General features: G+C 40.7%; 1 protein-coding gene across 3 annotated transcripts; it reads right to left on the reverse strand.

Moving 5' to 3' along the window:
- On the reverse strand, positions 1-20,174 carry PARP11 (poly(ADP-ribose) polymerase family member 11). Of its 3 annotated transcripts, none has more exons than XM_040574328.1 (10): positions 19,979-20,174; positions 17,964-18,071; positions 17,286-17,414; positions 17,070-17,190; positions 16,156-16,231; positions 14,485-14,557; positions 14,265-14,395; positions 12,581-12,732; positions 11,232-12,117; positions 1-4,279 (listed from the first exon to the last, which is right to left on the reverse strand). In XM_040574328.1, the coding sequence occupies exons 2-9, from the start codon at positions 18,024-18,026 to the stop codon at positions 11,804-11,806; spliced, it is 1,059 nt and encodes a 352-aa protein (XP_040430262.1). In that variant the 5' UTR covers positions 18,027-18,071; positions 19,979-20,174; the 3' UTR covers positions 1-4,279; positions 11,232-11,803. The 3 variants fall into 3 exon arrangements, with proteins under 3 accessions (XP_040430262.1, XP_040430272.1, XP_040430281.1); XM_040574338.1 differs by lacking the exon at positions 19,979-20,174 and adding an exon at positions 19,286-19,717; XM_040574347.1 differs by lacking the exon at positions 17,964-18,071.
- Positions 20,175-23,814: the final 3,640 nt, after the last annotated feature.

The following is a 23,814-nucleotide window of genomic DNA, read 5'->3' on the forward strand; positions in this document are numbered from 1 at the left end:
TAGCTCAGCATTGGCACATTTTATTGTTTGTAATCAAAGCTGTTGCATAAACTGGCACTTCTTCCAGTAAGGCAATATCAACTCAGTAATAAAGCGTGAATTAACACATTGAAAAGCATGAAAATCAGCAGTCCAAAAAAAGACGAAAGATCTACATTAGTTATTTCCGTGTCCCTGAGGAGACAGTATCCAATATTCTCCTCTCATTATTCATCACCCATTGTAGTTCAGTATATTCTACCTTATGTGGCTTTCAAAGCAAACCATATTAGCTATCTAATCTACAGTGACGTATTTCTTCTGCTTTAACACTGGAAGTACAGTCTTTGTGCATTCTCAAGTCTGTCTAACAGTCCCTTTCCCTCAGGACAAAGCAAGCCCACTTCTGAAATACCAAAAACCCACAGCATTCCAAGGGGGACCTTCAAATCAGCTCTTCATGTGGATTTTTTTCTGTTAAGTGAGGTAGAGAGCAATAAGCATGTGGCTGCCTCTACCATCTGCTCTGGCCCAAGACTGCTCCTGTTCGGCTGCTGCGGCCCAGACCAATGCCTGGGGACATCCCCCAGCCCAGGCTGGGGGTTGCAGCTGCCACTTTCCCTTTTGCTGGTTTAGCCAGTAGCAAAACTGAGCAAGTATCCCAGAAACACACAGACAGAGAGAGAGAGAGAGAAACAGAGAGAGAGGACACTGACATGACTGGTCACACAGGTTGCCCCAGTGAAGGGCTGCCTTCAACAGCAGTTACACACAGGACTGACATAAAACAGACATAGATAGCCTTTCTCCTCTCCAGCTGGTAGAGATACAAGTTCACTGTTGAAGACATGCACACAGCATATTCACAGATCCTCTGAGTACCAGGCATGGCCTCTCTGTTTGTCTAGCACCCCCCACTCAGGTCCTCGAGTACCAGTGCAGCCCACAGAGGTCCACCTAGCACCCCTGCCAGGATACTGGGCCCCTTACCCACCTATTCACCAGCTAGTCCAGCTTGAAGTTCACATGCACTCACTCACTCGTCCCTCAGGCATACCACATTCACAGGCCCCTTGGGCGCACCAGCATGGAGCCCCTGCCTGGATCTGAGGCTCCTGCTACTTGCCAGCTAGTCCAGCTTAAAGTTTGCTATTGAACAGACATACACAACAGGTCTCGGGATGATACAGCCACCCAGTCCCTTGAGCAGCTGGCAACGGGCACACAGACTACAAGCCATGGCGCTGCTCCAGCTGATGGTGCAGAGCCCTCACCCGTCCCACCCACTCTGGTCCTCCTCAGAAGCTGGTTTGGGAAAATATACCACTCCAACCCCATGGCTGGGAGTAGAAGACCACACTCGCTCCAGTAGCTGGCACCACAGGCCAGGGACGACTACACCCCAAGTCTGACTCCAGTAGCTGGCACTTGGTTTGTTCACACTGGTTTCCCCAGCAGTTGGTGCCCTGGGCTCAGAGTTTGTAGGATCCCTTTCAGATCCAGGCAGCTACAGCCCCTCCAGCTACTGATACTAGGACCCCTACTTGCTCCAGTAGCTGGCAATAGCTGGAGCCACCTGTACAGAAGACGAAATTCTCTCCAAGTCTGTGCCATGATACTGCTTTAATTATACTCAAGACTCCAGTTTGCTGAACCATAAACAACCAGACTTAAAAACATACTGCCATTAAGGATCTTGACCTACTTTCCCAAAGAAAAAATATCCTGGCTGATATCCACCGTTAATTATGCACTAACTAACCAAATACCCCTGCAGTTATACAGAGGAGGTAAATTGTGTATTTTTATCCACAACCTGGCAATCTTTGAAGAAGTGTTCTATAGATTCCATCCCGGGAACAGCTGAAGTGCACTAATAGCTAAAAGCTCTATTTTAGTCACATCTCTTCCACCCAAAGCTTTTAACAAGGTTAAATTTAAATGAATATTGTCTTCCATAATGCACATTTCATAAACAGTGTTGAATACTGTTCAGTGAAGGACTTTATGCATCAGAGGAAAACTTGTAGGAACTAACTCTTATGTAGAATGTTTGATATAAACCTGTTTTATGCAAAGAGACAGGAAAAGATCATATTGTGAGATCAGTCGTTCCACCATACTAGCTAAATACCAAGAAAAATTGAGATCTATTGCAATAACTAGTATATGAACACAACAGCTGTCCATGCTTCATAGAACAGAAAGATTTAGAGTAACATTTTCTTCTCATATATTACTATAATAAAGAACATTTTTTTCTCCTGTCGCACTGGAGTGTTCAGTTAAGTATAGTAATACTGATTTCACACACTTGTCATAGCAAGAGATACAAAGGCAAGATGTATGCAATATCACTGGTTTGGGGATATTCTAGGAGGCATGCTGGCCCTGTGAGAAGCCAGTCATGCTTATAGCAGCTCGGTATAGTTGACCAGTGACAGCAATACTTTGCTATCCCCTCCCCACACTTCTCACAACAGTCCTTAGAAGAGATACTATAGCAAATGGGATGTCTTTCATTTCTGGCTCTGTATCATTCACATACCAGTTCTGTAAGTCCACCCTTATCACAAAGTGACAAGAGAGATGAAAATTTAACAGACTCTCCATCCCATACTCTGTCCCACTGGGAATACCTAAGGTTGCTGAACATTCAAGAAGATGATCAGCATGAAAACTGAGTTTAAGATTTGTAACTGACAGATGTAAAGCAGTAATATTTTTACATTCTCTCCTATTCTTGCTTCCATCTCCCAGCTCCTGTATACATACAGACAAATGCACCATTTCACTTACATAACCATTTTTCTTACATTTATATTTTTTTGCAGGTTTTTCTTTTCTTGTCCCTGTCTTATCCCATAGCTTTGGGTCATATTCCTTATACTAAAAAAAAATCAAAAACACAAAAAGAATCAGTCTGGAGCTGCTATTTAAGTCACTCGCATACACATCCAACAGTTACTTGATGTTTTTTGACAGAGATACAGTATTCTCAGCAGTTTTGTTAACACAACACGTATGATGCAAGTATTTGGGTCAGCCAGCCATTTCACGAAAAAAAAATCTTTAAAAAGTAATCCCACTGGTTTATAGCACAATCATCCCTTGAAAGCCTAATTTTCACCAACCTTTCTCAGGCAGAATTACTTTCTAGGACAACCCTCACCTTCTAAAAGCTAGATACTGACTGAAAAAACACTTACATGTACTAGCTGCTTGGTCACCACTGGGTGTGTAACCTGCCTCAGTTTACTATATTGGGCATTTGGAGGTGCTAGCCAAGCTCAGCTGCAAGCTGCACTCCATATATGTTATGAACATAAAAGAAGGGATGAAATGGGGAAAGTGAGGCATAGAAAGGTGAATAATTAGCTTGAAGCACAAATGCATTTTATAACTACTGCGCCAACTCCTATACCTTAAGCCCTATACAAGGCTACTAATGTAGTCAAAGCTGGCTTTTTCACAGAATGTTTGAGGTTGGAAGGAACCTCTGGAGGTTATCTAGTCCAAACCCACTGCTAAAGCAGGGCCACTGAGAGTTGGTTGCCCCGAACCAAGTCCAGATGGTTTCTGAAGATCTCCAAGGAGGGTGACTCCACAACCTCTCTGGGCAACCTCTTCCGTTGCTCAGTCTTCCACACATTAAAAAAGTGTTTCCTGATGTCCAGACAGAACCTCCTATCTTTCAGTTTGCGCCCACTGCCTCTTATCCTGGCACTGGACACCACTAAACAGAGCCTGGCTCTGCTCTCTTTGCAGCCTCTTTCCAACTATTTATAGACATTGATAAGATCCTCCCAAGCCTTTTCTTCTCTACGCTAAACAGTCCCAACTCTCTTAGTCTTTTCTCATAGGAGAGATGCTCCAGTTCTATAATCATCTTTGTGTCCCCTCTTTGGACTCTTACCAGTTTGTCCATGCCTCTCTTGTACTGTGGAGCCCAGAACTTGACACAGTGCTCCAGGTATGGCCTCATCAGTGCTGAACAGAGGGGAAGGATCACCTCTCTTGAACTGCTGATGATACTTTGCCTAGTGCAGCCCAGGATACCATTAGCCTTATTTGCTGCTCCAAAGGCACATTGCTGGCTCATGTTCAATTTGGTGTTCAGCAGGATCCACAGGTCCTTTTCAGCCATCCTGATGTCCAGCCAGGCAGCCCCCAGCATGTACAGGTGCCTGGGGTTATTTTTCTCCAGGCACAGGAATTTGCACTTCTCCTTGTTGAGTTTCAAGAGGTTCCTGTCAGCCCATTTCTCCGGCTTGTTGCAGTCCCTCTGGATGGAGGGATTCTATATATTAAAACATATATAATTACCTAAAACTGTAATTACGTAACCCTTCTTCTAAGGACTAAATCTTTAAATTAAAAAACAAACAAAAAAACTACTGTGACTACAACAACAGTCACTGTCATCAGATGAGTACAGCTGTAGCCCTTCAAGTCTTCCTGCTTTAGCCTGACGGCCTTCTGACAAAGTTTGAGGGGACAGTTTTTCATTAAAGCTGATATTGTTTCACACGCAGTGCACCATATACTGGATCTACTTCCAAAGCCACATATCTCTTGTTTCTGCCACATTTTTTCTTGACCTTCTGCTCCCGTTCTCCTCTCCTCCGTTTTGTCAAAAGTAGATGTCTGTATTTGAGCATTACCTTATTTATGCATTAGTGATAGACCAGAAAAGAGAACTGAATGGCACTATAACTAAGCTGAACCATCTTTCCCATGCCAAATTAGTTTTAAACAAATATCCAGGTGTTTCATCTAGTTCACTTTATGACTAAATGAATGCAAACAGAGCATGCGGAACAGAGATGCGAGCAGGCTAAGACCTTCTGTTGCCTTATATTGTTCATGAAACCAGGACATGGGTAAGGTAATCACCACCTATAATTTGTTTACATATTAGATTTCTTTATTAGTCAAAAGGAAGAAAAACAAATCTGAGGACAACCTGAGAAAAGAAAAGAAACATTTAGGGTTGTTCCTTTTAATGTCAATATGATTTCATTCCCTTTAAGTAAAATTTTGTTACTCAGTGGCTAGCAGACTGAAACAGGAAATTGGTCTAAACCTTCTTGGTTTCTAACAAGAAACAATGTAATTTCCACTCTCTGCCTTCTGACTGGCACCCTTTCAGCCCATGGACTAAGCAGTTTTCCTAAATGCTGAAATGTTGTCAGATTTCTGTTTTCTTATCGATCATAGAATGGCTTGGGTTGGAAGGGACCTTAAAGATCATCTAACTCCAACCCCCCTGCCATAGGCAGGAATGTCAGTCACTAGATCAGGTTGACCAAGGCCTCATCCAACCTGGTCTTGAACACCTCCAGGGATGGGGCATCTACAACTTCTCTTGGCAAGCTGTTCCAGTGCGCCACTACTCTTACAGTGAAGAATTTTCTCCTAATGATCTAAATCTATCTAGATCTAAATCTATCCACTTTTTGTTTATTCCCTCTTGTCCTACCATTATCTACCTGAGTAAAGAGTCTTTATCTTTTTTTTTTTAAGACCCCTTCAAGTATTGAAAAGCCTCAATGAGGTCTCCCCGGAGCCTCCTCTTCTCCAGGCTGAACATCCCCAGCTCTCTCAGCCTTTCTTCATAGGAAAGGTGCTTCAGCCCTCTGATCGACTTCGTGGCCCTCCTCTGATTGTTCTTTCACCCCTTTCTATCTACAAATTACACTCTTCTAAAAAGAAAATACTGAAACAAAAAGACTTCAAAAGCATCCCAATGCAGCTAAAGTACAAAACCAGAATTTAATGATATTTCCAGTTAACAAAGTCAATAGCTGAAAAGGGCATAACTTTAGGCAGCTGTTTCTAGGAGTGGAGTTCTTTGTCAAGCCAGTTACAATCTCTTCCACAAAAGACTCTAAATGTAGTAGGTGTGAAAGAAAACTTTAAATGTGATAACAAGTCTGCAAAATGCCAGGACCAGCTGGTTTACTGTACTTAATATGACAACAATATCAAACTCATAACAACTCAAAGCACACCAGGAAGAGAAACTCATTTTATAGTATTCTATGGAATTGATTAATGTCTGCATCGGCAGACATATTTTGTTTGAATGTTGCATCAGATAGTCCTTTTCCTATACTGTACACACACTCTTCATTACACTGCAAATTCTTTCTTATTTCACTGCACAGCAAATGCTCTCCTACACCTGCACATTCAAGTGGGTTCTTTAAACAATAATCTGTAAGAATACATGGAAGCAGTGTTTGCATCTTTAAGGATATCTCATCAAAGACTTTTCCAATGTAACAAGGGATAGTAAGAAAGGGAGGAAGCCATAAACAAAAACATACAGGGACCAAACCTGACTGACATGGTAAGGGAGGCCGCGATGAAGACAAACCTGGTCAGTTGCACTAACTGGCACATGAGAGTGTGAGACTGCTTATCCCAGTCAGGTTATCTGAACAGGGATCCTGTCAGTTGGAAAACTAAAGGAAAATGAGGAAACTGGAAACAAAGCATACAGAGACACAGACCTAACAAAACAAACATGGAGACAATGACAAGAAAGAAATTTCACTGGTCACGTAAATTGATTAAGAAACTACAGGTGCTGCTTCCAGGAAGATCAGCATGGACTTTGGCGCCAGTAAGATGAAGGAACAGAGCGGGTTTAGATAGAAAAAGGTACAAAAGTGGCTGGTCATGTGTAAAACAGAGATGGTCAGTATGTTTGTCTGGCTGAGCCCTGAGCTTGATTGCTGCAGACAATCCAATCTCATTATATCTTCTTATTAAACCTTTCCTTAACTATCCCTGTGCGCAATCTCACCTTCTATCCCATGTGTATGCATGCTACAAGGGCTAAGTGCCAGCTACTGGCAAGACCTGTATGTGTGTGTCTCCAACTACTGGATTGGGGGAGTGGGCATATCTGGCCTCTGGTGCCAGCTACCGGAGTGACTGAGTGTCCTAGCCTCAGTAGTTGGAGGGACCATAGCTCTCTGGATCTAGGAAGGGTCCTACAGACTTTGAACCCAGACTGCCAGCTGCTGGAGTGGAGTGGACTAGGTGCCGGCTACTGGAGTCAGACTGAGGATCTAGGCACACCCAGCCTGTGATGCCAGCTACTAGAGCGAGTGGCAGTCTTAGCATCAGCTATTGGAGTGAGTGAGGGTCTTTAACTTTCAGCCACTGGAGCAACAACAGTGTGTGCCCCCAAAACTGGCAGCTTGGGAGGACTGGGGTGAATGAGGGGCTCAGCACTGGTGCCTGGTGCAGGGTCACATGTCACAGCCCACGTGCTTGGCACCAGCTGCTGAGGGTAGGCCAAGGATCTGTATCTTCATACAATCTGGTATACATAGGTCATGTGTATGTATACACTAGCAAACTTCAAGCTAGATGAGCTGGTGAGTAGGGGTGCCTCGGGTCCAGGCCAGAGTATCAAGTGGGCAAGGGCACATTCAGGAGGGACATGAATGAGTGGCACCTGTGGGATGAGTGTGTGAGTGCTGTGCGTTTTCAGTAAGCATCAAGCTGGACCAGTTGGCAAGTAGGAGATCCAGGGGACAGGTAACAGGGCCCAGGATCCAAGCAGGGCTGCCAGACAGACAGAAGGATTGCGCCAGTACTCAAGGGATCTATTAATGTGTGTGTGCTTGCAAACCTAAATATATAACGGCTGCATTAGCACCCTTCTAGCATCCCTACCAGCTTTTGTTTTAGGCAAGTCCTATGTGTAGGTGCTAATGAAGGCAGTACTTTCTGGCAGTACTCTGTGTGGGCCTGTGGCATACATGCTTGGCTTCACTACTAGCTGAACCTACAAAGGAAAAATCATCAGTTACAGCCCTAAATCTGGACAGAGACCCCAGGTCCCTGGGATGAGCTCCAGCAGCCAGGGAGGAGGGAGTCCTTGGCTGGAGTGGCTGGGAGAGGCAGCCACACTCAACATCCCTTAGCACTGCTGCTTAATTTAGAGTCAGTGGTTTTCTTTCTTGTCATCACCTTGCACTGGTCATGAATTTCATTCTCTTGCCCTATATTCATTTTATTTGGAAAGGTTTGAGTATCATTCTCCAGAACTAAGCCTAGAAAAAGCAAAAAACCCACAAGGATACCATCCCGTGTGACCACGCTATTTGCTATGAATTATGTTTTTCACAAAAAGCATTGACCTCTAATGTAGCTTGCTGACAAAATTTTCTACCCTATAAATGACAGAAATCAAATCAGTGAATTCATGAGCAATGTCAGCGGATTCTGTCTTTGTTAAACAAAGACAAAAGAAATGCAATCAAGCAACAAAAATATTATTTTGGCTGCTCAGAGATCATGCCTCTCTCTAAATTCCATCACTAACTCTCCAGGGTTGTGACACTGCAAAAAAAGCAAGAGAAGCATGGAGGAAACATAAAACACTTTACAAAGTCTCCCTCAGTTCCCACAATTTTTTGGTGTCTTCTAACAGTAGAGGAGTATAGTGGATGTATTGGGTTTATGTGGCAAGGGCTTGGTAGCAAGGGGGCTGCAGGGGTGGCCTCTGTGAGAAGAGTCCAGAAGCTGCCCCATGCTTGATAAAAGCCAGATTCAGACAGCTCCAAAAGGGACTCACTGGCCGGAGCCAAGCCAATAAGCGATGTTGGTTGTGCATCTGTGAGAGCATATTTAAGAAACGGAAAAAAACTGTCGCACAGTAGCAGCTGGGAGAGAGGAGTGAGAAACACAGCCCTGCAGACACCAAAGTGAGTGAAGAAGGAGGTGAAAGAGGTGCTCCAGGTGCTAGAGCAAAAGTTCCCCTAAGGCCTGTAGAGAGGACCATGGTGGAGCAGGCTGTCCCCCTGCAGCCCATAGTGTACTATGGCAGAGCAGACCTCCATGCTGCAGCCCATGGAGGAGCCCATGGTGGAGCAGGTGGATTGGGCCTGCAGGAGGCTGCAGCCTATAGAGTCCTCACTGGAGCAGACTACGGGATGGACCTGTAGCTTGTGGAGAAGAGACCACGCAGGAGCAGGGGGTCTGGGGAGAGCTGCCATCCGTGGGGGACCCATACAGGAGCAGTATGCTCCTGACAGAGGGACCTTGTGGTACAGACCCATATAGGGGCAGTTCTTGAAGAGCTGCTGTCTGTGGGAAACCAAGGTAGGATCAGTTTGCAAAGGACAACATCCCATGGGAGGGACCTGACGTTGGAGCAGGGGCAGAGAGTGACCATGAAAGAGTGGCAGAGACAAAGTTTTACAGACTGACCACAACCACCATTCCCTGTTCCCTACGCCACTTGGGGAAGAATTTATAAGAGGGTGGATGAGACAGCAGGTGTTTTCAGTCTGCTTTTAGTTTCTCACTGTACTAGTCTGCTAGTGATAAATTATATTAATATCCCTATGCTGAGTCTGTTTTGCTCATGACAGTAATTGCTGAGTGACGTCCCTGTCCTTATCTCCACCCTTGAGCCCTTTCCATCTTATTTCCTCCCCCTTTTCCTTTGAAGATGGGGAGGGGGAGTCAGAGAACAGTTGTGGTTGAGTTGAGCTGCCCAGCAGAGTAAAACTGGAAACTGGAATAGACCTGATTTTGGTGAGTATGCTATTTTGGACAGTACCTAACAACCATTACAATTACAGCACTGATCGACATACCAGTCAAAGGAATTTTAAGACTAACACATGTTTATCAGATGTAGTCTGTATAGGTAGCCAATTAAAAGCACACTAATTACTGACAAATCTTCTTCCTGAAAGTAATAATCTCTACCTATGCAGACTGCATAAGGTCACTTTAGCCTTCCCGCTAGGATCTTGTTTGCTGATGACGGTTTAAGATGGATCAGCCCTGTCCTCAAACCACCAGCTAAACTAGCATCCAATGTACTCTGGAATTTAAGTCATTAAGTATAGTTAGTATATTACGCATCTAACATCTAGGTTAGATGTGAGTGTACAAGGCACTTGGTGCTGGGACAGCTTCTATACAAAAAAGCTAAATTCTTTTCGTTTTGCAGATTTTAACTTAAAAGTTTGCACAAACTGCCTCTGTAAATGAACTGGAATGAAGATCAACTCCTAAACTGCCTTGGATGAAATGAGGCAATTCAGCATAACTGAGTACACATCCATTCTAAAAAGCAAAACTGGAAGAGGAAGCCCAATATGATATAGAAATAAGATCAGCTCAAATTGAAATGTTATGCCCACATGAAAACATTCTGCCACAAAAATAATTTAATAAGAAAATTTTACCTCAGTTTAAGGCACATAAAAGAACACACAATAGTAATTGAAAACAGCAGCTTTTGTTCCCCATAGTCTGACCAAACCCCTTTTCATTTCTTTAATGTTCCTTAATCCAAAAATTATTCTCCTTTCCTTTTCCTCTGTTCTTTTTATTAAGTCCAACTATTTTTTGTATTGGTGACCATTACCATTCTGGACTTTGCTTGCACTAATAATCTCTCTTCTTGCCAGCAAGAAGATGGCTGCTTTTCAGATATGTGCAGTATCAAGATTCATCAGCAAAAAGATCACCAGGAAGAGAACAGTACATTAAAAGAAGAGCTGAAAACTACAATTGTGCAGTGATGTAGTGAGATTAAGATTCTACAATTCAATTTCTTTAAGTAGTAAGCAAGAGAACAGAATACAAACTATTAGGAAAGATACTAAGATCAGTATAGTTGATAATATTTTGTGTCCATGAGACATTAAAAACCCATTCAGTTTCCTTACCTAGAAAGGTCAGTTCAGACCTCTGATGAAATAAAAGAGCAAATCAAAGTAACAGTATGTGTATTTGTTAGTTTCATGAAATGTGTGTTCTGTAGACTACTGGTTAAGAATAAAAAGGAATCAGTAATGCAGAAGCTCCCCACGATTTGCTATTTCACACAATGTGGGAAAGAGTGTGCCCCTGGCATAGCTACCATATTAGTGAATCAAATGTGAATCATGCTTGGAACAGTAGGACCTAGAGATTTCAACTGTGATCAGAGATCATAGAATCATTTAGGCTGGAAGAGACCTCTGAGATCAAGTCCAACGATTAACCTACCACTGCAAAGCCTACCACTAAACCATGTCTCTTAGCACCACATCTACACATCTTCTAAATACCTCCAGGGTTGATGACTCAGCTACTTCCCTGGGCAGACTGTTCCAACGCTTCAAAACCCTTACAGTGAAGAAATTTTTCCTAATATCCAACCTAAAACTAAAAGTTGAAATTGTAGTGCAATTCTATAATCCAGCAAGTATATAGTTGAAGCTTACCTTCAAGTCAAACATAGCAGCTTTGGTGAACTGTAGGTCCTTTATCTGTTGTCTCCAGATGGATTTCTTTTGCAGGTTTAGAATTCAAACCAAGAGACCTCCAAATGCAAAGCAATGTGTACTACAGAACACAGACATACATACACATAGGAAAAGTCACCTGAGTTTAGCTTTAAGTTCTACAGACAATCTTTATAAAAGGTTAGTTTCATCATATACATACTGTATAGGAAACATATTTCTACCACATGAATAAATACTTGTAATATATTTTTATACATAAATCTTGTCTTTGAAAACTTACCAATGCACAATGTATCTAAGGCTCACTAAGCACTTTCAGATTTGTAGTAGTTGCTACATCTGAAAAAGGCATTAGTAAAGTTTGTTTCACAGATCTTAACAGCTGGACAATCTCTCAAACTTTCAATAGCTTCCCTCCTCCATAAACATATGCTAGCTTTTCTTTCACCTCCCTCCTTTTACACTTCATGTTTTTATATTCTCATCTTTGAAAAAGGAACAAAAGTATCAAGAAGACAAACAAATATTCAGTTCAGCTCCTTTCGAACTTAACAAAATTCTATTAAGTACTCAGGGTAGATTTGGTTGGCATCAAAGATAACAAAGATCTTTGGGTTCCAGGTATTATCCACACAGCTGTCATACAAGTTCACAAAACTTCCATCTTTTGAAGGAGGTCTCATGTATTTTGAATCACCATTAATATAGTCACCAGTCAATACGCGAGCAAGAAACATGACTTTATCTGGTCTATGTGGATGAGGCTGCAGATTCACACCATGAATTTGAAAGGTATTTCCATGATTCATGTCCTCTTTGCAGAAACGACTGGAATACGATGCATCTCTTGCAAAATAGGTCCCTTGCAAATTAAAAAAAAAATAAATAAATAATAATAATTATCTGATGACATTCTTATTGTGACAACTTAACTGATTCAGGTAATGCATGGATATGGGTATCAGAATAATGAAAGATGTCTGTCCATTTACGTTCAGCAGCAATCACTTTTTTCCCCAAATTGTTAAAACTATAGTAACATGAACAAATATTTAGTGTGAACATTTTTAATAGGGACACTGACCTTGTAACCAACGTTGCTTTGCTGTTCATCTGTCCCCCACCCCAGCCCTACCAGCCACTTGCACCGATTACGTTCTTTATTGTATCCTAACTTTCTTAATTATACTTGATGTAAAAGCAAAGCTACATTAAACAGCTCCCAGAAATACAAAGAGTACAAAGAACATTCTATAGGGAACATGTAACAATGTTGAACTAACTGTTCAGATTGCCAAACTGCTGTGTGTGACAAAAATACTTACCTTTTCCATATACAGCAGCATGTATCCCATTTATTCTCCAGTCAAAATTATGAATACATATTGCTTCTACAAATTCATTACTGGTGCCATGAAATAACATCTGCTCGTTAATAGTTGGGACACCTCTTTTCTTCTTCAGTTGAGCTTTTTTCCTAAAGAGAACACACAATATAGTATTACAAACATTCACACAAATAAATCAAGTTTCTACGCTGAAAACACTGCAGGGAGAACAGACCTAAAACACTTCATAAATTCCACTTTTGCAAGTGTCTAGATGATTACAGCTTTTAAAAGAGATCAGAATTCTTTAAGTACATATTTAGATATTGCACATCTGTATGTTGTAGACTATTTTCAGAAGTAATCTACATTTAGGAAAAAAGGTATTTAAAAAATTTTATCAACTTCGTTCACGTGACATTAGTTTCAATACAGTCATTTCCTGAACATACATTTTGAAAATAAAAAGCGCTGTTCTCCTATTTTGTGGTTTTTGTTCTCTTCATCTGCTTAAATAGTATGGTTGGAGGGATAGCAACGTTAGTAGATTATTAAGAGTAATTATCCTGGTAAAATAGCAAAAACCTTAAAAATAAAATGACCTTAGTGTTCAGGTAGAATTTCTTCAACACGATCATGGTTTTCTGAATTTATGGTTCACATACTTTCTAGAGAGCTAGATCTTGTGTTCTATCATTCTAGAATTTTGGTGGAAAAAAAACACTAAACTTTTATACTACAGGTGAACCTGTATTACAGATTTATGGGCAGAAAGCCATATAACACCTACAATTAAAGAACAAATGTATTTTTCATCAACCTTTTTTCAAGCGACTTTCTATCAACTGCATTTTCCTAAGATCCCTGAAGAACTGGACTGTGAAGCCACATCTAAATCGCTAAGCTGTTTATAGCTATGATCCCTTGACTGTCCAGACAAGGATAAGCTGAAGTATATCATAGCTTTGTCCTTGCTTATGTACCTGAATTTCCTTCCCATAAAAACCACAATGCCTGGAGCAAGAGAAGGCACATATTTAGGTTTATCAAATTAAGTAATCTGCTTATAAATCTGCTTCAAGTCTGTAGTACAGACTTGAACTGGGGAAGCATTCTCAGGGACTACAGTTTGGAGAATTCAGTCAGTTCTATCAACCAAGTCCAGGGAAAGAGACAGGCAGTGAAGATTCTTCATCGTATTAATGGTATTATATTTCAATTATTCCGGATTTATAAATAAATACATTTCACAGGATTGAAAACCTTGCAGTATTTAGCTTGAAAGATATGTTTATTTTGTTTTACTGTTCAAAAGTAATGTATACTTCACAAACAACTGTGACAGCAAGATATTAAATACCAATTTATATGCAACTTCTTGGATTAGAACAATACTTTAAGATGATAAATTCCAGCATCTTTCAATGCATGTTTCATCTGTGCTACATTTATATCTAATGCATTTAAACAAGTATTACAGTTCTGCACCTGTAGAAGTTAAGAGTCTTGAAAACAGAACACAATCAGAAGAATGACAGATGAGCAAATGAAGAAAAAATTGTTAAAACTAACACATTTTAATTAAATAATAATAAAAGCAGCTAAACATTTTCCTACTGAACGCCTTCAAGATTTGCTCTGTTAACAACTGTAAACCTGTTGGCTTTAAAAATAATCTCACCTGCAAAAAAACTCCCACAAGTCTATATTTTGTATTCTCTTAATTCTTTTAATTCGGTGGCTATCCATTGTTTTTCCAAAGAGACCAGAAACTTCAATATATTCATTTGTTTTCTTTTGCAAAGGAATAAGCTGGGGAAAAAAAAGAGGTTAGTACATTTTCAATGTGAAGTATTACTTCATTATCATGTGGTTTTGTCAACTTGTATACCAACTCTTACCTGATATGGCTCCTCAGGATTTACATTCTCCCAGTGTGAAGGAACAGGGATAGCTTCATTGTCACAAATGACGCTTCAAACAACCAAACAAAAAAAGATAAAAACACATCACATCAAGGAAAAGAGTTATTTTCTTCCTCCAGTCAATCTCTTGCTTCAAACAACACAGTACGCAAAAAAAAAAAACTTACACAATTACTTAGGGTTTTAATTCAAACAAAGCCTGTTGTCAGCAAGTAAGGTCAAACACAAAGGTCTTACTTTGCATTCAAATTCTGCTTTAGCTTATTATAAACAAACCATGGTAATGAACAATTTTATTACACCGTCTATCCAATAAAAGATAGAAATTTAAATCAAAAGAAACGGTCATAAAGGTCTGCAACATCTGGAGAGCAACACTGATTTAGAAATGTGAGAGTGCACATACAGCCCAAATGTTCCAACGAATCAGGAAATAAAACTAGTCCAAACCTCTGAAAATCAAGCCCTCATTTGAAGTATTTAAAATCATCACGGTAGAAATACATACTTGAAAAGTTTGGTTGAATTTGGTCTCACAACATCAATAAAAATGTATTTTAGGCATGTACACCGCATATGTAGTATCTTTTAAGCCCAAAAACAGGGACAAAAGGAAGCAATCTGAAACTAAAGAATGGTGTCAGCATGTGAAAAGAGAATATTTTGATAAAGCATTGGATGCAATTATTCAATAAACAAAAAGTGAAACAGAATTGCCTCATTATTGGATGTACACTTCTGGGAACATCCACTGAAAAACAGCTGATACTTCAAAAAAAAAAAAACAGCCCTCTCCTGAATGTCAGTTTAAAAAGTTTGCTAAGAACATTTCTTACTATAAACGCCAATTTTCTTTTTGAAAGAATAATGAGACAACATTCAGAATTAAAATTATTTCTGAGTACTGTTTTGGAAAAAAATAACCCACAATCCAGATAGTCAATTTTATCTGCAATAGTATCACTGCATATTTACCATTTATTGAATATCAGATTTACATCACCAGAGCTTTACATCCAATCACTGATCAAAAAGTAAGAAACTTGCAATCTAAAGCAATTAGACTCATTAAAAAATCTTGTCATTAGGATGCAATTTCTGGTCATTTCAAAACATTTTAGAGTAAATGATTAAAACATGTAGGCAAGAAAATATAATTTTTTACTGTTACAATATTCCTTCTAAATAATTTATGAAGTCATGTTACAATGGACCAAACTACTCCACTTTTTGCTGCTGCTTCTCCAGTTCTCTAATCAGCAATTCTGATTCAACAGGTACATTCGACAGCAACAGGTACATTCGACAGCAAGTGCCTCCAATAGCTAAAGTGAGATACAGATTTAAGAATCTTGCCAAATGATATCAGTATTCAGTATGCCTTGCCTCTCCTACTACAAGTTCCTTACTTTCTAAAACAAAATAAAATATATACGTATATATAAAAGAAATTTTAAAAAAAATTGTCACTCTCCCTCTAAAATTTCTTTTCACTTGACTTGCTCTCCCACTTTAGTCCGACTCTCACACTGTCTGATGCAAAAAGTAAATAAATATAAACAATACATATAAAACATTTTTCTTTAATTTTACTTAGAAAAATCAGGACTAAAATCAAAATAAGGAGGCTTCACTTTATTTCCTTACCTGAAAGCACTGATAGAAAAGGGAGCTCGCTTTATTGGACGTTGTTTAAGGGTAGTTAGGTTGGTTTGTTTCATCACTGAGAATAAAACAAGAGTTAGGATGAATGTTTCTAGAATTCATAGGGAATGCATATAACGCATTTACATATCTTTTTTTTTTTTTTAATAACACTACTACACACCAAAAGTGGCTTGACAGGAATTCCTATTTCAGCAATTAACAAATATGCATTTTAGATAAACTCGAAATACTGGCCTCAGAATCTCTGCCATTTATGAGTTGACAAAACTTGCAGATACTATACAAACCAAATGTTTATTGTTAGAACACTGTTCTAACAGCCGCTATTCAGACCCATTAAATCAATGGCAAAAGTTAGACTGACTTTAACACTACTAGGATGACTTAAGATTGTTCTTAATGCAAAATTTTATGATCTACAAACAGTACAATAAAAAATGTCATTTAACATTTGCATTTAATGTTGCTTTTATTCCAGATGTGAAACTTTTTTTCTTTAACAGACATTTCAACATAAATAAACATCAAACTCCTTGTACTGTTACATGCTACTTTATGCCAAGTACATCACTGTTATACCCACTCCCTTCTATCCGTATTTGAAATACTGTTATTTTCTTTGATTTGGAAGAGGCTTCTATTTAAGCACACAGCTGTTTCAGAACTTATTCAAAAGATAAATAATGTACTGATGAAAAAGCTAAAAAAAAGTCATTAGAACACATTTTAAAATAAAGAACACAATAATTAGATACATATATTAGAATTCAGTAATTTTCTGTACTTTACAAACATGACATGCGTAAGATGAGGACAACTATTTCCTCAATCAACAAATGAACTCATCTATCTGACACCTCTGTTATTTAAATTTACTCAATGAAGATACATACCTGAAAAATCTAGCACGTAGTTAAATTTTGCAGTAGTAAAAGAAAGAGAACCATGTGGATTTGTTCTGAAGCTCCTTTCAATATCTTCACTGCTAACTGAGCAATGACTGTTTGAATCAGTCTTCAAAATAAATGAAAAAGCACATTTAGACAAATTCAACAATAGGTAGCTTGACATACAGAAATCATAACTAATATAACTTTGTATGTAGTTACCTGAAACATATGCCATTTACCACACTCAGCCAAATAAAACCAGCCCCACTGGGTATCAGAGGTATCCATCTCTTCAACTGAACTTTCCATCTTTCGAAAGAATTCTTCAGATGTTCTTTGAAGCACTTCCTGAAACATTGACATACATAGTATCATGAAAAAGACTTTTCCCAGACCTTGCTATGCCTGAACGCCTTTAGGAGCTGTCTGGGATTGTTCTTTCTTTTTCAACAAAAAAATTTTGAAAACTCTTAAAGTACTTGACTCTACTACATATATGCAACCCAAGCAACTCTATGATTCTATGATATTGCCTAACATGGCACCACCCCACCAAACAGCAAAAATGCTTAGGGGGCACGGGGTAATCTTTCAGAGAAAGAGGCATGACCTCCTCCCAAAAAGGGTTAGCAATTCATCTTATCTAACTGCTTAATCATGACAGGCACTCTTCCCAGCAATTTCCTCAACTAAACTTTTTCTTCCAAGAAGCAGAACAATACACTTGGCACAAATAAGTCAAATAAAGTTCACTTAATCTCCTAGATGTTTCAGTTGTTTCCTGGACACTTCAACCCACAAAAAGGTAGAGAGGCCTGAAGAAGGCATATATGAGAAACTAGAAGTAGGTAACAACTGGCCAGTACTACTGGGACAGGAGTTGAGCAGAAAACTTACCCCAGGGCTATTGTTCTGCCTTATTTTTTTAGAAACCTCTTCATGGCAACAGCTAAAGAACATATTTCAAAAAAGCAACGATCCCTTATTATCAAAAGCTCTAGAAGGCTATAAAGACATAAATGGAAAAAAAAGGAGAATTGGTGATAGACCTATACAACATCTCTAAAATACAGAATTTGAGGGCAAACGTGCTTTAGTAGAAATGAGAGCCTGCAAGGCTAACTACATAGAGAGCTGCCTCAAGTTCCAGCAAAATTATACCAGAGGTACATCAGCTGCATGACAAAAATATTTTCCAAGAGTAAGCAAAATGTCCTCTGTTACAGAGGGCATCTACCAACACCTCTTCCATTCTTCACACTAATACAAAATCATAGAGCCTATATTCACTTGGCGTTAAAGCACAACTGACCAAGATCTTTTGATGATAAACTTCCACCTTCAACTTGATTCTTCTGCTTACCTTAGTATTTGGCCATGTTCTCTCCTACAGGCTGACATACCGTAGTCTACATTTTTTTTTTTTTTTAACAGCTAAGAGGAAAGCAATTCAGGCTTTTTTAGTAAACTTTAGTTTCCTCATGTTTCTGCCAAAATGGCCAGACACCACAACTCCATGCCAATGCTAGTTCAGGGCTTTGAATCTGATCATTCAAATCAGTAATGGCTTTCAAACAAGTTACAGAGAAGGCATATTCATCTATGCCCTATCAACACATCTGTATGCCTTTGTGAGCAACACAACCTCCAGAATAATTTATCAATGAGACAGTTATACCCATAGCTTTTGAAGCTACAGTAAGCCACAAAGTCTAAGGTAAACAGGTAGATTCCAGGATGGTATGTATGGTAGTATGGAAGAACGACCCAAAGCCAAAAACACAACAAAAGAGCTGTTCTCAAAAGTGATACAAATCCAAAATGCTTGAAGAAAATTATTCAATTTACTGATGGATTTAAAAACATATTCACACCACTTATAAGAAACAGGTAGCTTTTTGTCCAAAAACTCTGAATGTACGCACAGTGAGCAAAAAGAACTCAGTGGGTTTTCTGGATGACAGGATGTCAAATATCAAAGACACAGCAATAAGAATTTTATTAGCAATGCTATTGCTAACAGAAGTCCTCTCAACTTCCACTAATACCACTGTTTTTAATGGTCACATATTGACCAGGAACGTTTTAAAGCCAACACAATTACTTTTGACAGCAAAAACACCCTTCTAAAGAGAATGAATGCTCATTTGTGTGTTGTACTATGACTACATATGTTTGTGGTTGTTTTTTAATTACTGTTAATGCATGGTCTCATTTACCTAGCTGCAATTTTAAGCTTGAATAAGCATGCATTAAAGTGCATCCTGATGGGTTGCTTTCTTATACTCTCCATTTGGTGGATTGTGCTTTACTGCTGAAGGCTGTTTTGCCTATAAATAATGTTATCTATGTCCCTGATGAGAACACAAGCAGTGTTAAAGGACTCTCTGGCCCTTCCTTAGCAAACAGGGTACCTGATCAGGAGACTTGAAGTAAGAGTTCAGGGCTGGAAAGGGGAAGTGAGAGGGCAAATTACATTAGCACAAGCACACACAGGACAGAGCAGATGATATCCTCCACAGCTATATCAACACTTCCCCCTTTACACTACAGAGGACCACTGCTGTAGTCACCCCGTTTTACCAACTCCCCCCAGAGATGACTCATTTATAGCTCAAGGACACGGGAGGCGGGGGTTGTAATCCAACCACAACACCCCTATCACTACGCCCCCCACACCCCGCCTCCCCAACCTGCCTTCCACGCTTCCCCCAAAGATGGTGGCCTGCGCCGCCACTTCCTCCTCCCCAACGTAGCAACACGGTCGCCCCCCCGACTGCCAGGGGCGGGGCGAGGCGGGGCGGGGCGGCCCGGGAAACGGCGTGCGGCCCGCAGCGCCAGGAGGCGGGCGGAGGCAGCAGCAAGGCGAAAGGAGGGGCCGTTTCCCCCGTCCCCCTCCCGCGCGCACTCACCGCATCCGCCGCCCACCCCGGGCTCGCTCCCCACATGTTGGTTGGAGGACGGGGAGGAGCGTGTGTGTTGTGGGGCGGGGGGGGAGGACGGGGAGGAAGCGAGCCAGGCGCCGCACTTCGGGTCACGGCACTGCTCAGGGTCCGGGCGCTTCCGTTACCGATGGCAGGGGAAAGGGGAGGGGCAGCAGCTGCTAGGGGTAGCACTATATCTGTTCGTCACGGGGGGCGGGTGAGGCCTGGCATGCAAATTTCTAGCGGGGTAGGCGGGGCTGGCGAGGTAGCTGGAGGAGGAGGTTGATTACGAGGGATGATGATGATGATGATGATGTGTCGTGCCTGAGGAAGAACAGTGAAGATGCACAGTGTGCCTCTGCCTTGGGCCGTGGCTGGGCTGGCTGGCTGTGTGGGAATCTGTCGACCTCCCTGAGAAGCCATGTGACAGTCACCTGTCAGTTCTGTGGGGGTTGGGAGTCTTTTAAGTGTCCATCTGGGGTCATTTCTCTGTACCTCACAAATTTGTTCTTTTAATTATTGGCTGCATTTGTGGGTAGTCAATGGGCTTCCTCTCTACAAAAGATTTTCATAGTCTATGGTTTTCCTCATGGGCCACATGAACCAGTACATGTATTTAGTTCTTTATACATAGCATTTTAAAGAATTTGTACCATATTAGCACCAGGTCAGGCTGCAAAATTAACAGTTTTAAGAGATTTATCTAGTGCAAATATCAATAAAAACTCCAGTCTATTGCAGGCATTCATCAAATAGACCTTCAGGGCTTAAAAAATGAGCACTCGGTGGGCAGCTTTACACTATAGTTGAAATCTAGAAGCAGCAGCAGCCATAGGAAAGACTTCATGGTAAGAGTATGTAGCCATGAATGTAGCTCGTCCCAGCCTTTCAGTGGAGAGACTCTAAGATGAGAGCTGCTGGCTAGAAAAGCAGGCAGTGACCAATCCATAGTGGCCTGCTACATCAGGCTGCAGTCACTTGAGATTGAGCTGGAAACTTCCAGATAGGCCATCATCATAAAGTTATGCAAAGCCAGTAAAGTACATCCTGCTATGAAGGATCTTCATTGAGCAGCTGTTGTGGTTTAACACTGGCAGTCATCCAAGCACCACACAGCCACTCACTTCCCTGTAGTGGGGTGGGGAAGAGAATTGGAAAGGTAAAAGTTTGAGAACTAGCAGGTTGAGATAAAATGTCTAAAAGACATTTTGACAGGTAAAGCAAAAAGTGTGTACAGAAGCAAAGTAAGATTACTTCATTTACTATTTCCTATTGGCAGGCAAATGTTCAGATGTTTCCAGGAAAGCAAGTTTTCATCATACATAACAGTTACTTTGGGAAGAAAATGCCATAACTCCACTACCACCACCCCACCACCCTCTTCTTCTTTTACCCATTTTTTACTGCGGACTATGATGTCATATGATATGGAATATCCCTTTGGTCAGTTTGGTTCAGCTGTCTGGCTGTGCCTACTCCTAGTCTCTTGTCCACTCCCAGCCTGCTCATTGATGGGGCAGTATAAGAAACAGAAAAGTCCTTGGTGTTGTGTAAGCATTGTTCAGCAATAGCTGAAACTTCAGTGTGTTATCAACACTGTTTTGTTCACAAATCCAAAACGTAGCACTATAGAAGCTATGATGAAGAAAATTCACTCTATCCCAGCCAAAACCAATACAAGAGAAAGCTAAAAACAAAAACAAAACAACAGCAACAACAACAAAACAGGTGAATTTAAAATGATGAGCTTCTCATATTCTGAGGGAGTGTCACACAGGACAAGTATAGATTCTGGCTGAGTTTACTTCACCTCTCAGTGCATAGGTAGAAAAGGTTATTTTTCTGAGTTAAAAAGTAGAACAGCATCCAGTGAATTGCTGAGGGTATTTCACTACCATGAACACGATGCTTCAGGCATGAAGCAATTTTCCAGAAGTAGGGACATCTTTTTCCAGATGTGATATCCATGTTGACATGGTTCAACAGCCATAATGATTGTGGGGACATGTCCTGTCTGTGTGGCCTAGCTTTGTTAATCTGTACATGGATAGAAGTAAGGGAAGATGATCACCTTAGCTGTTGCAGAATACATTTTTTTTTTCCTTGAAAAGATGCTGTCAATTATTTTATGTCTAAAATACATACCTTTTCTATGTATACAGACCTTTTCTAGGTTAACAAAGCCATGTACCATTAAGTGCAGCCCAGCATAATGACATTAAAGTCAGAGTCAAACAGCTGAAACACAGTGAGACAGAGCCAGGAAATGAGATAACATCAAGAACAGAGAGGCTGCCAGCACCAGTGCAGTTTCTCAAGTATGACACAAACAGCTGAATGGGGCTGCTGCCTGTTTTAATGACTAAACTTTGCTCCTCAACCTGTTTTCCTTACAGTGTGTGTACTAGAGTTTTTCTGTGCTCCAGTGTGCATATCATGTTGGCACTGAACTCCATTGTGGTGGTTTTACCTTGCTAGGCAGCTGAACTCTACCACAACCACTCTCTCACTCCCCCTCCTCAGAAGAGGAGGGAAAGAAGAAAAGGAAAGAAACAACTCACAGGTTGAGATAAGAATAATTTAATTAAAGGAAAAATAATTATGAAAGGAAAAGTATTATTAAGTAATTTAAATAAAGGGAAAAGAGGAAAAGGAAAAACAAAACAAAACAAAACAAAAACAACAAAAAAGCAAAGGCCATGTGGAAGTGCAGAGTAAAGAAATTAACCTCTACTTCCCACCAACGAGTGATGCTTGACCACATCGTTGAAGCAGGGCCTCAACACACATAGCCGTTGTTCGGGAGTACAGACGTTTTCACAATGAAAGCCCACCCCTCCCCTCTTCTTCCTTTTTCCACCTTTTATTGCTGAGTGTGACTTCGTATGGTATGGAATATCCCTTCGGTTGGTTTAGGTCAGCTGCCCTGGTGATGTTACTTCCTCACCTCTTGCCCAACCCCAGCCTGCTGGCTCTTGGGGGGGTTAGAGGAAGTCCTGATGCTGTGCCAGTATTGCTCAGCAGTAGACACAACACTGGTAAAATACCAATGTTGTTCTAGCTACAAGTGCAGAGCACAGCACTGTATGGGCCACTGCAGGGAAAGTTAACTTCATCCCAGACAGACCCAATACATCCATCAACCTAAGATTTCAATACAAAGATTAGTTCCATTTATAGGGGAAAAGAGGCTTTTCTACAGCATGGTGCACTTCTTTCCTACTGTTCATTGCAGTACCCTAGGAAAAGGATACAGTAATTACTAGCAACTTGTTCAATGACCTGTCCAGCTCAACTCTTAGTATTCTTGTAGGAAGTGGCCTCTTTGTGCAGCCTCTCTGTCTCTGCTCACAATGCTGAGCAAAGATTTTTCTGAGGGGAAAAAATCTTTTGTGTCCCATTAGACTGGGCAGCAGAAGCAACTGTCAGTAGTTTCTTCCCAGCCTGGGGAATGAAGTGAGCGAGACTGAGATGACCAGAGAAAATCATACACTACAAACTGTGGGATTGGGAGCCTGTGGTTGTCTGGGAAGTCAGGAAAGGAGCACCATCCAGAAGAAGAGGCAAAATTACATCCCACGTCTATGTATGTCCTCAAGGAATCTCTTTCCTCCAACACTCAAGTGACATAGAAGGGTATACCGGGTCTGGCTGAGATGGAGTTAGTTTTCTTTGTAGCAGCTTGTAAGGTGCTGTGTTTTGGTTTTGTGATTAAAATAGTGTTGATAACACACCAGCGTTTTGGCTGTTGCTCAGCAGTCCTTGGACAGTGTTAAGGCTTTCTCTTTTTCTTGCTCACCCCCTGCAATAAATAGGTTGAAGAA

Source organism: Cygnus olor, chromosome 1 (assembly GCF_009769625.2).
Source record: "Cygnus olor isolate bCygOlo1 chromosome 1, bCygOlo1.pri.v2, whole genome shotgun sequence".
NCBI lineage: Eukaryota > Metazoa > Chordata > Aves > Anseriformes > Anatidae > Cygnus > Cygnus olor.

Coding starts and splice junctions, on each gene's coding strand:
- PARP11 (XM_040574328.1), bottom strand. CDS start 18,026: ATGTTCTTTAGCTGTTGCCATGAAGAGGTTTCTAAAAAAATAAGGCAG. Junction 14,396..14,484: donor ATCCTGAGGAGCCATATCAG/GTAAGAGTTGGT, acceptor TTTTTTCCCCAG/CTTATTCCTTTGCAAAAGAA. Junction 12,733..14,264: donor TTGTGGGAGTTTTTTTGCAG/GTGAGATTATTT, acceptor TGTTCTCTTTAG/GAAAAAAGCTCAACTGAAGA.